We start from the raw sequence: 15,891 nt of genomic DNA on the forward strand, positions 1-15,891 counted from the left end.
ATAACCAATTCACATTTTCTGCTCTTGTCACATTCTCTCCCACTCATAGACATTTTTTGCAATGAATATACACTTATTATTTTATTATTAGTCACAAATCATGGATAATTCACTTTTTAAATTGATTTTTGATGCTTGTTAAAGTGCTACATCAGCTACTACTGCTACTTAGTTTCCAGCCAGCACAACAAACAGAGGAGGGTGGCTTCAGGGCAGGAGGGGGAGTAGCCGAATTCTGATTGGGTGATGCCTTGTATGGTCTGATTGGCCCACAAGGTCTGCTAGGGATGCTCCTTCGCAAAGAGAGCAGGCTGTGGTTACTGCTCTTGCAGGGAAGTCATGTCGAGCACATCTTGTATTTAAATGGTGCATAATAAGTTTTGTCTTTTCTATGCGAATATTTAGCAATGTGTGATTTGATGGTTTCTGCATATGAAGCCTCTCAGAATGGAATGCTTCCTCTCGGTTCCAATTTTAATCAAGTTGCAGTGTTTAGATAAGTTCTAGGGTCTTGTCTCTTATTGGTTGGTGATGTCTGCCATATGCCCAGGAGGCAGGGGTAAGGGAGCAGTCCCCCGGTGCGTCTTGTAGAGCACAGCCTGTACTAGTGTACACCTCGGGGCTGTCCATTCAGAACCCAGATGCTGCGGACCAAAAAGCTATGTCCCTAAAGAGGACACTGTGTGAACAGCAGAGCCACAATTAAGAGGGGTCCTGACTCCCACTCAGGAGGCAGCCATCAGACAGACCTGGGTTTGGATCCTGCCGCTGCCGTGTCTTAGCAATGGGAAGTCGGGCAAGATGAAGAACACATGTTCCCATCTCTCAGATCTCTGTGATGGCCTCCAACCAACGGCTTCCCCAGGAATGACTTCTGCCTCCTGTGGCCCCAACCTGTTGTGGTATATTCTTTTAGGCAAGAAATATAAGGTGGTTGTTGAAAATAGAGATGGTAGGGGTTTAATCCCGGCTCGGCGACCTGCTACGCATGTGGCCAGAGTCACTTAACCTCCCTGGTCACCAATTTCACCAGATATACAATGGAGATCGTAAAAGCACCAATCCCATAAGGTTGTTATGAGGATCCAGTGAGTCAATACTAGGAAAATGCTTCGAAAACTGCCCGCCACCTGGTAAGGGTTCTATAAATGTCAGCTAGGTTTACACCACTAATTAGTCTACAGTCAGTCATTTGGGAAAGCAGTATCTCATCTCACAGTGTCATCATGGGAATTAAAAGAGGTGGTATTCTTAAAAAAAAAAAAAAAAAAAAACCTACCACATGGCCAGACACGGAATAGGGGCACATGAACTGGCAGATGTGATTATCACTGCTTCTTTACGGTGGCTTTTCTTGTCCCTGATTCCGTCCTCTCTGCTCTGCCCTTGTGGCTTGAACTCTTCCTGCAGCGGGGCAGGGGCAGAGAGGAGAGTGCCTCGAGGCGTTGGCGCTGCCTGCAAGGACATGTCTCCCCTGAGACCCCTTTGCCGCCTCTGTTACCGACTGATTGGTGGATTGGATTTTAGTATTTTATTTGATTTTAGAATTGTTTAAAAGGAGCACAATATAATCATTTGTGAACACACTTAAATCACTCGGCAGGATGCAATAAAAACATCAAACCGAAAATTACAGCTCAAAAAAGCAGGTTCTGATTTCTTCTCCATCTGAGTGGGTGAGACAGAAGTTTATATTTACAGTGGAAGGTTAAAAAAAAAAAAAGTTGGTGGGGGGGCACTCATGGACCCTGGCTAGGAGCAGGGGAACCTCGGGAGCAGGGGGCACCTGGTCCTGGAACCTGCATCCTCTCAGAGCACAGAGCCCCTTACAGATGGGACAGAGAAGTTGAATGTCACTTTCAAGGTCATACAAGAAAACTTGGCTATTTACTAGTCCAGGATTCAGACGTGACCCAGTGCAGGGTCTACTCCAATACAGAGCCCATGGGGACCATAGCATTGTGTCTCCCTCACTACCCCTCAGCTCTGTATGGCTGGAGGATAATGTCCCCCTAAGGGTCTGGGGACATTTCTCAACACATTGAGAAACAGGAGCTCTTCAAGTGCGGGTTACTATTTTACTCACCTCCATGGCTCCGGGGGCCCAGCCTGGGACCTGACTCATCCTAGGAGTTAATGAAGTGTTTGTTCAACTAGGCTGGACCGCTGGGCAGGCTGGGCTAACAAAAGCCCTTCTGAGGCCCCCAACAAAGTGACAGCCCAGACTCTCCCCACCAATCCCTGTTCCCTGCATGCCCAGAGGCCACCTCCCTAGGGCGGACACTCTCCCGTCAATGGGAGCCTTGCTGAGCAAGCTGAACACCCCTTGACTTCTCTGAAAAGAGACCACAAAGGGGATCTCTCCCTCCCGCTCTCCAGGCAAGTTTTCCCAAGAAGTGAGGATTTGCTGCTGGCTCTGAACCAGGGTCACGCCGGCCTTGTCTTGATCCATTTCTCCAGACAGAAAAAGGGAAGAGAATATTTTCTAAGCCAGACAGTCAAACCAGCTAAGTTGTCTGAGAGCAGCCCACCCACTCACCACGCCACGCTCTGGGTTGCATTAAGCAAGATGCATCGACCCAAAGACTTCGAAGACTCCAGAGTTCAGCACCGATCTGTGCGGACCCCTGATTTTAGGAAATAGATAAGTAAGACCCTGAGAGGTTACCATTCCTGCCCTAATAGTTCCACTCATTGCTGGTCCGCACAGCTGGATGCTAGTTCACTGGCCAGTCAAGTGCAGATAGAGATCTCGGAGAGAAGACTTTGGAAGTCTCACAAAACGGGTGGGTGACACAGGTCATCCGAACTCACTTCAGCATCCCTGAGGCAAAGGCATGGCTCAGGCCAGGGCTCTCTGTACTCCCTGAGCGCACCCCCTAGTCAGGGGGACAGGAAGGCACAGTGAGGACACACAGTGAGACCACGGCTTTGGTTTATTCAGCATCCATTATGCATCAGATAGCCTTGGAGAGGTATTCCCTCTTGTCAAACCGCAGGGCAGAAAAAAATATTCTCACATCCTGCTTTAGGATTCCTTTAGGAAGGGGACTGCCTTTTCTTGGGAAAAATACCATAAGGTGAGACTCTGTGGGAAAGGATGTGGCCAGGAGCCAAGATGTCAGAGAGTGATGAAACTGCTTAGTTATGACTTGACTCTGCTTCTGGAAAGAGTAAGGAAGCGCGGGAAGTGATGAAAGAGGAAGGAGAGAAGGAGAGAAAAAAAAGATGGAGAGGGGCCCGGATCAGGCAAGGTGGAAAGGCAGTGGAGGCTTCTTCCAGTCAAAGACCACCCCCTACCCCAGCTCCCTCAGATATCCTCCCTGGGTTCTAAAACCTTAGGCAAGTGGACTTTCCAGAAACTTTAACAAGGGATGAGTTTTAGGCACCATCTTCATGACCCAGAACACATAACCAGATGTCAGCCAAGGGGAACGGGTGGGTTACACATGCCTGTCACGTCCAAAACTCCAGGCATCCCTCCAACACAGCTTAATACTTCAGGGCTGAGGCTCAGGCAGAATGGAAAGTCAGAGAGGCCCAGCTCTTGCCCAAGTTTCCCCAGGTCAGGAAGTGGCAGAGCCAGGATTCAAAACTAGCTTAGTCTAGACCACAGAGCACAGGCTCTTCACAAGGCCACAGCCAGCAGAAGGTGGGCCTCGGCCACAAGGGTGAGTGACAAAGAGGAAGAGGCCAGATCAGGCCATAACAAGGGTAAGGATCTCGTCCTGGGGAGGAGGCCTCAGTGGTATCCCAGATCCTAAAGGGAATCGATCCTAGGGAGCATCATATCCAATTCCTGAAGCAGGTGGCCAAGTGACTGACATTAAAAAAAAAAAAAAAAATAGCCAGGTGGGTACGGAATGCACTAGGTAGGTGTCTCTCCTTGCTTTCCTCCTCCTCTCTCTCTCCTCCTGTGCCTTCCTACCTTTCCAGAAGCAGAAATAACATATTCCTAAGCACTGCCACTGTCCTCTCAGCACCTACACATGGTGGCATCCAAGTCCAAACCTCAGCCAGAGGGCTGCAGACCCAACAAGGTCATGGCCTAGGAGACCGGCTGGACTCCCTCACCACCGCTGAGACTCCAGAGCGCCCTTGGGGCAGCTGTGCCGGCTGCAGCGCCACCTGCTGGTGAGCCTCAGGATCTGGGGTCTCAGGGAGATAGGGGAGGCCAGGGGTTGAGGAACAACCAGGGGATGACCAGAGGCAGATCAGAAGCGAACATCAGCTTCTCTCTATAAAATGAACACAGCCATGGAGAGAATCCCCCAGAAAGACCCTGAAGCAATGAAAGGGTATCCAAAGTTCTGAGTTACTTGTTCGGTTCACCAATTCAAGCCATTATCAAAGCCGCCAGTTTGGTGGCACCGTGGAGAGAGCAGGGGGAATGAGTTGTCAAGTCAATGCAAGGCTCCAGGCTCAAGCATCCTCTTCCCCTGGACTAGCTCGTCCACCCTGCTTTCCTACACATCCAGGGCTCCCATATTCCTAATTCCAGCCCGGATCGCTCTCCTGACATGTTGCCGGTGATATCTTGACTGATGTCTGAATTGGACAGGAGTCTTTTATCATGAGAAACAACTCGAAATAACCAAAGCCAAAAAGAGCAGAGATTTTCTGGTCTGTAGAGCCCAACTGTAAAGACAACAGAGGAGGAGGTTGGCTACTTGTTGGATGAATGAATGAACAGACGGAAAAACATGAATGAGTTTGCTAAGAGAAGGAGATGAGATCTTGCTGAGTACCTGTGAGCTTCTGCAGGGCACTTCACCTATCTTATTTTTAAATCAGATGAAGAGACTGAAAACAAGGTCTGGGGGTTGGGAGCTGTATAAATTAACAAAAGTCCCAAGGCTGGCTCAGGAAAGGGTAGAGTTCATATACGGGTCATTCCACTGTCTCTGATTCTCAAACTATAACAATAAGTTTAAGGTCTATGATCAGACGCAGGGGCTTAGGAGACCTTAGATGCCATCTCACGCAATCGCCCACACAGTGCTCGAGTCTCTCTTTCCATCCTTGCCAAGGACTTGCATAGCTTCTGCTCAGACAGCCCTGGTAACGGGGAGCTGGCTTCCAAGTGCATAATAATAACTTTATTATTGAATGATTCTCGCAGGTGAGAAAGTTCTTCCTTGGGTTGAGCCAGAAGGCAACCTCAACATCAAATAAAGGAAAGCTGTAATGCGCCTAGCTCAGTGCCTGGACCATCAGCAAATGTCACCCTCTCCACTTCCCTTAGGGTAGCCATTCTCCTGTCTACCTTTCCCTTGGGATGCCAGAGAACAAACCTAATTCTTCTTCCCTGAGACAATCCTTCAGATATTTGAAGATGGTGCTTCAGGGTCCCCGTGAGGCTTCTCTTGCCCGGGATAAACAAACACTCCAGCCCACTTTCAGACACTCGTTGGTAAGCAAGAGTCAGCGCTGTGCACGCTGTCATTCTCCAGCTGTTGCTGCTGTGAGAGGCTTCAGAGCCACAGCAAAGTAGGAAGGGAATGGGAATCGTGGCCACGGCCAAGGAGGAACAGGGAAGCCGCTCAGCAAGCTTTAGTCTGTCCCTGGAGCTTCCCCCACCAACTTTCACCATCCATTGTTTTTAATATTTATTTTTTAGTTATAGTTGGACACAATACCTTTATTTATTTATTTATATTTATTTTTTAGGTGTAGATGGACACAACACAATGCCTTTATTTTTATGTGGTGCTGAGGATCGAACCCGGGTCCCACCCGTGCTAGGCGAGCGCTCTACCGCTGAGCCACCACCCCAGCCCCTTTGACGTCCATTTTAAGGACTTTTTTTAGCAGAAGGAAAGGAAATCAGCCCCCTCTCCTGAAGACAATTTACATCATTTGAGATTCCCAACTCGACCCTGTGGCCTGATTTGTCCTTCCCAGATCCAGTTTGTTTCCTGGGGGATCCAGTCTTGAGCAATGTGGGGACCTAATCCATTCTAAATCATACAATGTCCACCCTCTACCCTCAAGTCCTCCCTATTTATGGAAACGAAGGTCCCTCTGACACCGTGATTTATCCAAGTTCAACCAAGAAATCTGGGAAAGCACAGCACACTCATAGATCCCAAGGCAGCAAGATGAGAGTAATGGGCAGTTGGATAAAAACAAAAGGGAAAGGGCAGGGTGCTGGGATTGTGGCTCAGCGGTAAAGCACTCACCTAGCATGCTTGGGGCCCTGGGTTCCATCCTTAGCACCACATAAAAACAAATGAATGAAATAAAGGTATTGGGTCCAACTACAACTTAAAAAAATAATAATAATAAAACAAAAGGGAACAGTTCTGAAAAGTCCTCCTTGGAATTTTTCTCTTTTCTTCCCACTGATTTCTTTGCCCTGTGGGGGCAACGCAGCAGGACAGCGTGACAAGCGTGACTTTGGATTCAGAAGTTCCTAGGTTCAGTTTGCAGGCAGGCTCTGCCACTCACTAGGTGTGTGACCTGGCATAGGTGTCTTAACTTTTTCTGAAATTCCATTTTCCCATCAATAAAATAAACATAGGAACGCCTACCTCGAGAGAGTCCTGTAAATATTAAATAAGTCTGGAGAGTTTGGGTTCTGAGTCATGGTAGAGCAGCTATTATCAGACTCACCTTCCTGGAAATAGCAATCGTAAACTCTAGATGAAATATTTAAAACTACTTTTGGGCTGCACTAAAGAGCGACTAAAAGCAGTCACAAATTGAAGAGTATAAAGTCCTTTAACGGAGGGACCCGCACTTGGGGAAACGCACTTTTATTCACCTGACCTCTCTCCTGGGGGCATTTCAAAATCCTACAGGAACATCGGGGATAAAATTGAACCAGAAATCAGCGGGTATAAAGTTGAAGGAACAGAAAGCAAAGTTCAGGGTTGCCAGGAGGGCTAAAAATTGAAAGAGGGAATCCTGGGAAAGAGGAACCCACAGAAAAGGAACCCCCCCCAGAATTTTATATAAAGGTCCCTAAAATCCTGGGCCAATCTTGAACTGCGTATGAATGGAGAGAGACTCCAAGTAGCTTAGTTGAATGAGCTCAGTCATCTCCCAGCAGCTGCCACTGCAGAGGCGTAATTCATGTCTCACCATTAGTGAGACTTGATAAATGACTTTCCCATGGAAACCCAGAAGTGTCATTCTTTAGGAGCAAAGCTCTCACCCCAAGACCAAGGGCTTATTGCTCAGGTCTAAGGGCAAAACTGTAAAACATGCCCACCCTTCAACAAAGCCTTTAAAAATGCCTCCACAAAAATCAAAGTAATTCACCATAAATTTAAATACCCACAGAGCAAAACTCCATTCCACCCAGAGGAAGGTAAGCTATTCAGATTTATTTACAATGTCTAGTATACGATCGAAAACTACTAGACATGCCAGGCAAGATGGAAAACATGAAAACAAAAATAAGCAATCAGTAAAAAAGAGATCTACATGTAACCCCAGTGTTGGAATCAGAAGACAGCAACGTTATGGTAATTATGATAAACATGTTAAATAAGTGCAGAAAATATGTAAACAGTAGATTTTTAGGCAAGATATGGAATCTTAAAGAAAAAAAGGAACGGGGAAGTTCTAGAACTGAGAAATACAATGCCTGAAATTTATAAATTGCTGAATGGAATCAACAGAAGTTTGGATACAAAACAATAAATGAACATTGCACTTGAAGACAGGTTAATAGAAATTTTTCAAATGGAACACACAATAAAAGGAAGAGAGCCCCAATGATTTGTAGAGTAACCGCGTCCATAAAATTGATATCCCAGAGAGGAGAGACAGAACAGGACAGAAAAATAATTGAAGAAATGTTGGTCAATATTTTTCCAAATTGTTCAAAAAGCATTATTCCACTGATTTATGATGCTCAGCAAAATCCCAAACAGGAAAAAATACAAAGAAAACCACACCGAGGTATGGCATAGCTGAGATTCTGGAAATCAATGTTAGTAAATCTTTAAAGCACTCAGAAAGAGAGAGAAAAAACAAAATAAAATAATACATGCAGGGAAATAATGACTGATTCTTATCAGAAACAATGGCCAGAAGATAGGGATATAACATCCTTGAAATATTGAAAGAAAATAATTATCAATCTATCATTCTATCTATAGCTAAAATATGTTTCAAAAAAACCTAAAATATCCCATAGATAAATGAAAAATGAGAAATGTTGCTATAAGTAAACTCATTCTATAAGAAAGGTTAGAGAATTTCTTAAGCCTAAAAATGAATTTTATCAACTGGAAAATTCAGATCCATAAAATAAGTGAGGAAGAATGAAATATATATATATATGAGTTAATGTAAAATATAAGCTTTCTTAGTTTTTTAAATTCAGTGGACTATTCAAGGCAAAAATAATATTACCATTGAACTAAAGTGTTAATAACTGATGTAGAAATAAAATACATAACAGCAATCGCACAAAGAACAGAAAAATATAAATGCAACTGTGTATGAAGTCATGAGATATTAATTCGAGGTAGATTGTGATAAATTAAGGATGACTATTATAAATCCTAGAGCAACAATTAAAAATAATAGCAATACAAAGAGTATAAATAGAAAGCCACTAGAAGAGGTAGAATGAACTACTAAAACAATATTCAGTTAACTCAAAGGGAGTCAGGAAAGAAAAAAGATATTAAAATAGCCACAGAGAGCAAGATGGTCATTTCAATCCCAATGAATCAAGAATTACATTAAGATATAATTATATGCAAATAGATCAAACCCTCCAATTGAAAGGCAGAGATTGTCAGGTAAGATAAAATAGCAACACTCAAATATGCTGTTCACAAGATATATGTCTTAAATATAAAAAGATTCTGTCAGGTTAAAAGTAAAAAAAAAATAAAGAATGGAAAAAGATGAATAGTAAGCATAGGAAAGCTACTGTGCAAAGTAAACTTTAATACCCTTACAGTGCATGAGATAACGAGGATTATTTCACAATGATAACAAGATCAATTCATTAGAAAGATCTAACCCTCCTAAATATGTATGCACCTAATAATAAGTTCCAAAAATACACAAAGCAAAAATTGACAGAACAAAAAGAAGAAATGAATAAGTTCATAGTCATGGTTACAGATTTCAACATTCCTTTCTCATTAATTGATGAAGAAGTAGACAAAAACAATTCAGAAAAGATAGAGAAGAGTTGGACAATACTATCAAATAACATAATCTAATTGCCTTTTCAAAATACTAAACCAAGAATTACAAAATGACTATTTTCAGGTGTACATGGAACATTCACCAAGTTAGAATATATGCTAGACCATAGAACAAATCTCAATAAATTTCAAAGGAATAAAACCATGGGTAATATGTTTTCTGAGCAAAGTATAATTAAATTAGAAATCAATAGCAAGAAAAATGAAAGAGAACACAAATTACCACCATTGAGCATGAGAGGGCATCACTACCACTTCAATGGACATTTTTAAATGATAAATGCATATTACAGACAAGTTTATGCCAATACATTTTAAAATGGAGATAAAATGAACAAATTCCTTGGGGGAAAAACTGCAAGTTACCAAAACTAGCGCATGAAGAAATAGAAAATTTGAATGTCTCTGTATCTATTAAAGGAATTGAACTCATAATTTAAAATCTTCACATGCACATACACAATCACCAGGTCCAGATGGCTTCACTGGTAAATTCAACCAAGCATTTAAGTTAGAAATGAAACCAAGTCTACACAAACTCCAAAAAAAAAAAAACAGAAAAAGGAAACACTTCATAACTTTTTGTTTTTAATGAGGCCAGTGTAATCCCAATAACCAAACTTGATGGGGATATAACAAGTAAATATCCCTCTTGAACATAGAGACAAAAAATATTCCCCCAAAATATTCGCAAATCAAATAGAGCAATATAGAGACGATAATAAATCATGACTAAGTGGGGTTTACCCTAGCAATATGGGGGGTGGGGGCTCAACATGTGGAGATCAATCAATCTCATTCACCATAGCAACAGAACAAAGGAGAAAAATTATGTGATCCTCTCCATATAAGCAAGAAAACGTATCAGCAAAAATAAGAGTATTCATTGATGATTTGTTTTAAAAATTCTCAACAAAGTAGGACAAGAATTCTTCAGTCCAACAAGGGTCTAAGAAAAATATATGCCTAACATTTTTGATGGTGAAACAATGAACCCTTTCTTCCTAAGATCAGAAACAAGGAAAGGATATCTTCTTTCTCCAGTTTTTTTTTTTTTTCCAGTATTATACTGGAATTTCTAGCCACTGCAGTGGGGCAAGAATGAAGACTAAAAATCATCAAGTAAAAGTCAAACGTAAAGAAGAATGAACCACTGATAAGGAATGCAAGAGCATGGATGAATTTTAAAACATTATGCTAAGAGAAAGGAGCTCCACACAAAGGAATCACACGCTATTATTCTATTTTTATAGAATCCAAGGACTGGCAGAGTTAGTTTATGACAGAAAGGAGACCAGTGGTTGCCTAAGGGTTAGTAAGGAGCACTTGACTGCAAATAGGGAATTTGGGGGGATACTGGGAAGAGTTCTATCTTGATTAGGGTGATTATTTTTTAAAAAATTGATTACATTGCACATAAAACTTGATGCATTTTATTATATATAAATTATATCTTAATGAAGTTGATGTTAAAAGTAGGCAAATTCAATAGCATTAAAGAAAAGGTAAGCCTCAGATGATAGGAGATATAGAGAAAACATTCATGATACATATATATGACAAAGGACTTGAATCCAGACTATGTGCAGAACTCTCACAACTCCATAGTAAAATATAAACAAGATTTTTTTTTTTAATGAGCAAGAGACTTGGACAAATACTTCACACAAGAGAATATATGAATGGCCAATGAACACATCAAGTTGTTCCCCAAATCATCAATGACCAGGGGATTACACACAGAAACAGCCATGTGACCCAGTTACACCTCCAAGAAGGATGAAGATCCGAAAGATGACCATGTCAATGTTTGAATTTTTGACATGGATGCGGAGAAACTTAGAACCCCTACCCTCCAGTGGGAAGATAAAATAGCTGGGCAGTTTCTTATACAAATACAGCTACATCTCGTTTATGAACTGGCTAGTCCACTCCAGTCACTGACTCAAGAGAAACTACAATACCTGTGCACAAAATGACTCCTAAATACACGTTCAGCTCTTTTCAATAATTACCCCAAAACTGGAAACAACCCAAACACCCATCGTGAACAAATGAACAAATTGTAGTGCATTCAGACATGAAACACCACTCAGAAACAACAAAAGGGAATGAATTCCTGACGGAAGGGTGGGTAAAAATCTCAAAAACACGTTGCATGGATGAAGCCAGACAGATACATAATGAAACTTGTAATTACGTGGTGAGACCAGGCAAGCCAAGCTGTGCTAAAGGAATCCATAAAAGTGCCAGGGCAGAAGGGGGACTGCCTGGAAAGGGACAGGAAGGGGCTTTCTAGGGTGACCGATGTCCTGAGTCTTGGTTGGTATGCTGTTTACATAATGATACATTTGTCAGAACTTGAACTGGACACTTAAAATTTGTATATTTTATCATATTTTTTTATTCTTCGACCTTAAGAAATAGGTGTGAAAAACTTACCTGGGGCCTTAACACATAGTAAGTGCTCCACAAGCATTAATTCTCTCATGCTCCTCCCTTCCCGTCCCCATCAGGCAAGCACCGTAGATGCTAGAAGAAAATATCTGGTCATTGGACCTCTGAGAATGGGAATGTCATTCTCCCCAGAGGGGTGTCATCATCCACAGCATGATCAGGGATCATAAATAACAATGGTTATGCCTAAAATTGCTATATTCTGATTCCTCCCAGAGGTTTGCCTCTCCAGGTCCAGGCACCAGGTTCCCCTGTCTCCAGCCAAGGGGTGGAATTTAGCCTAGTTAGTCTAAAAGGTGAGAGATAATGTGTGGAGGTGAGAAGACCCAGTGTGGGCAAGAGGCCTCCTTACATTTATGGAAGGTTGTAAAAGGTGAGATCTGAAAACTCTTATTGGTGCCAGATATGGAGGGTCCATGAGGCCAGTTGTAGGTTGTCATGCTCAGTAGCCGTCTGCTGATTGAATGAGTGTCCGTCGGGACTGAACCAGCATCCTCCTCCAGGGATAACCACTGCCCCTTCCTTCCTCTCTTGCAGCTTACATACCTGCCCCCGCCGTGGGGTGAGTGCCGATCCTCGGAGATGGGGCTCGACTTCTTTCCTGTTTACAGTATCACCGCCTGTCGGATTGACTGTGAGACCCGCTACATCGTGGAGAACTGCAACTGCCGCATGGTCCACATGCCAGGTTGGTGCCGGGGACCCCCTGGGACCTGCTTCGCATTTCTCACTTTGATGGGAAAAACTTCACTGTTCTGCAAGAACATCCTCCAGGGAATGTTGTTCTGTCATTTGGTTCCTAAATATTTACCCTGCAGCTGGAAACACTCAGTCCAGCGACCATGGCAGCATCCTAGTTAGTGTCCAGGAGTGCCCAGATGTTTGGAAAACATTTAGCCCAGTGTTCAATATGTCTGCCAATTGTTTGATGCTCTTACCTCTGAGAGTTTAGTGCCCAGACCACTGGATGTTTGCCATTCTTCCAACCTGGCGTGGTACGTGCGTCAACATCCAGATGTCTATTGCTTTCCTCCAGATGTTTCCCTTCTTGCATCCAAATGTCTAGCACCCTTTCAAGTGAGGCAAAAGTCTATTAGCCAACAAACAAATGTGCATGTACTGACACTTCTGTTGTCAGACTAATAATGCATATAGCCATCTCTTTAGAGGTAGCTGGTATGTCAGGCAGAAAGAAGCGTGGAATGAAAGCTGTTTTGGCAGGAGTTTGATGTTGCAGCATGAAAGAATGTGTGGGGCTCGAGGCAGGAGGCCTTGGATTCTCTTTCAGCCTCCTCTACTCACTTTGTGACATGGTATAAATTACTAACCCTCTCTGTTCTCGCTTTTGCTATCTTCAAAATACAATCATTAGCTGTTAGGAAGACAAAATTAGGCCACGATATTAAAAAAAAATGCTTTGCAAAGTAAAAGTCAGGGGTTGTATTGGCACATGACAAGGAGAAATTAAAATTCATATTGAATGGAGACCTACTATGCACCAGGAACATTGCCATTACATTTTGTGGTTGCTGTTTCATGATCATGTCTGACTTTCAATTATTTCACAAATCCTTATTGAACACTGACTTCCTCACCAATTACTTTGTTATAACCCACCCTGGAGTGAACATCCTCATACTTAGGTTCTCAATTACTTCATTAGTAACCAATTAGTAAAGATGTTAGACATTGATCTAAAATTAGAATTATTGATCTTTCAAATTGTCTCTGTCTAAAAGGGCCATTGTTAGGATGGAGAGATGAGGTAACCACAGGGGTTAAGGAAATCAACCCTCCTTCCCCAGTTAGGGACAGAGGTGCCTATGAAGGAAGGGCCAGAGAGATGCAGTTTTATTCACTCCGAAGATGAAGGAAGGTGGGTGGCCAGTTGTGGTGAGCCGCCTCTGCCATTTATGCAGACTATGGTCGCCATTACAAGATGGCGCTGACTCCGCTGTGGTATGTGACAAACAACTCCTTATTTGGGAGAGTTGGCGCATGGTTTTTCAGCACCCTATGAGAAAGTTCCACGTGGCAGCTTCGCATTGGGGCTTGAGATGCTTTATTAAGGCTGGGAGGGGCATCCGAGGATCATTAGAAGAAATATCAAGGGCCTGAATAAACCGCTGAAAGAAGATTCCCGAGTTGCGTCTTCCTTGCGGGCAAGGGGTCGCGACAGCCAGTGAGCTTGGGGCAGCCTCCAGAAACTGGAAAGGCACGGATCTGAATTCTCCCCGGCAGCCTCCAGGGAAGAACCCCTCCCTCCCAACACCTTGACTTTAGTCCTTGAGACCCATGTCTGACTTCTGACCTCAAAACCGTAAGACAATAAATTGTGTTACTTAACTCACATGAAAATCACCTCTGACCCTCCTGGAAGACAGAGTAGAAAAGGAAACATGCCATCTAAAATGTTATGATTGGAAAGCAGGAAGAATATCAAGCCTTCAGCTCTGAAAAGGGGGGGGGTTGGGCTAACTGATAAGGAAATGATAATACAATGGACTTGAGCATTTCATAAAAAGGGAAAAAAAAAGATCCCAGACTTCTACAAAAAGAGCCCAGAGAGGACAATCCAAATCTGATGAATGGGACTTGCCTGAGGCTCAGACTGAGCCAGCAGCTCGTGGGGTTTCGCCTAGGAAACCTGAGCCAGAGGCGAATGGGTAAAGCGGCCGTCCTTGACACCCTGACTATTACTAATGTAAAGTCATGTCTCCGTTACTGGTGTGGGATTCAGGGCAGAGCGGTGGGCATCCCAAAGCAACCTTGGCCACCTGCAACAGCGTGATGTGCTGAGAAGAGTCCCAGCCTGGGATGACACTGAGCCCTGTCCAAAGCCCACCTGAATGGTACCCGGCTGTGGGTCCCGGGAAGGCATGAAGCTTAGCCCTCCACTCTCTCCTGGGTGAAATGGATTCGTGTGTCTTACTCTGAAGCCTACATGCTCAGGCTGAAGGAGATCATGCACACCCAGACGTAGAAGGGACTTCACCTCCTCCCCACCCTCAGTCCTCCAGGCGTGTCCACCCATCCCCAAGGGAGCAACCTGAGAGAAGTGGGTCCGCAGGCCCTATGGTCTCCCGCTCAGGAGGTGAGCACCCTGGCCAGGCTCACAGAGCAGATCAGCCTTCCAGCTCTGGTCAGTGCTCCCTTCTGACAATCCGCTGGCCTGCCGGGTCCCAGGAGGCGCTCAGTGTGCGGAGCCCAGGGAGGCGGGTGCTGCTGGTATGCCCGGTTCTGCCTAACTCTCCCTCTGGGTGTTTCTTCTTTACAGGGGATGCCCCTTTCTGTACCCCTGAACAGCACAAGGAGTGTGCAGAGCCTGCCCTAGGTCAGTACTGGGGGTCAGAGGTACTGGCGTGGGGGGGTGACACTGAGATCTTGGAGATCATCTGGGTGTGGGGGTAGAAAAAGGAACCGGGAGGGGATGGGAGGAAATGGGGCTGGGCAAGATGGGTTCACTGCAGGGGCAGGATAGAGAGAGAAGGAAGGAGGAAAAGACAGGAGACAATTGGTACAAGAAGATGAGGGTCACGGAGAACGGAGAGAAGGGAGGTTCAGATGTAGAGATGGAGACGAAGTGAGTTTCATGAGGCACTGCAGATGCTCAGGACTGCAGGGAGAGGGCAGAGATGGAGAGATGATGGACAAGGAGCTCCCGGGTAGCTTGGTTGGGTTCACACAGAGGCTGGGGTTAGCCCAGAGCCCACCAGTCTTTCCCTCCCATACGCTGTTGAGCCCTGGGTGGCAGGAGAAGGCAGCGAGTGAGGCTAGGTTTACACTCCGTGTGTGCAAATGGAAGGCACAGAGCCCTCCCTGTCCTCCTCCTCCTCCGGCAGCCTGCTGGGCGTTTGCTGTTAGAATAACTCTGCTGGACCCCCAGCCAGAGCTCCGGGAGGGAGGAAGAACCCACAGAGGCGCTGCAGCCCCCAAACGAGCCCCGCTCTCCATGCTGCCTTTCTACCGTCCTGGAAAATGGATTCTAATCAAGACAAGCAGGGAGCAGTGTAGACAATGTGTGCTCAAGCGCATTCAGCAGCTGTCCCTGAGGGAGCTAAGTGGGGGCAGAGCTGGACGCGCACTCACGTCCCGATGGTTCCAGAAGAACTCGGGATGGGAGGAGAAGGAGTGACTTCTCACGTGTTCAAAGATTCAGTCTTTGGAATAAAGACTGGACAAGACCCAGAGGTGGCCGAAAGCACGGAGATGAGATGAAAAAGAGAGAGACGGGTAAACAGGCAGGTACTAAAGA

At 44.5% G+C, this 15,891-nt stretch overlaps 1 protein-coding gene across 2 annotated transcripts in view; it reads left to right on the plus strand.

Moving 5' to 3' along the window:
• Asic2 (acid sensing ion channel subunit 2) overlaps positions 1-15,891 on the plus strand; it is a 1,042,689-nt gene that overhangs the window by 1,016,421 nt on the left and 10,377 nt on the right. For both annotated transcript variants that reach the window (XM_005327776.4, XM_078042466.1), the window contains exons 4-5: positions 12,174-12,324; positions 14,914-14,970. In XM_005327776.4, coding sequence (XP_005327833.1) covers positions 12,174-12,324; positions 14,914-14,970 — 208 coding nt within the window. The remainder of the gene's footprint in view (positions 1-12,173; positions 12,325-14,913; positions 14,971-15,891) is intronic.

The sequence above is a fragment of the Ictidomys tridecemlineatus genome, chromosome 3, assembly GCF_052094955.1.
Source record: "Ictidomys tridecemlineatus isolate mIctTri1 chromosome 3, mIctTri1.hap1, whole genome shotgun sequence".
Taxonomy (NCBI): domain Eukaryota; kingdom Metazoa; phylum Chordata; class Mammalia; order Rodentia; family Sciuridae; genus Ictidomys; species Ictidomys tridecemlineatus.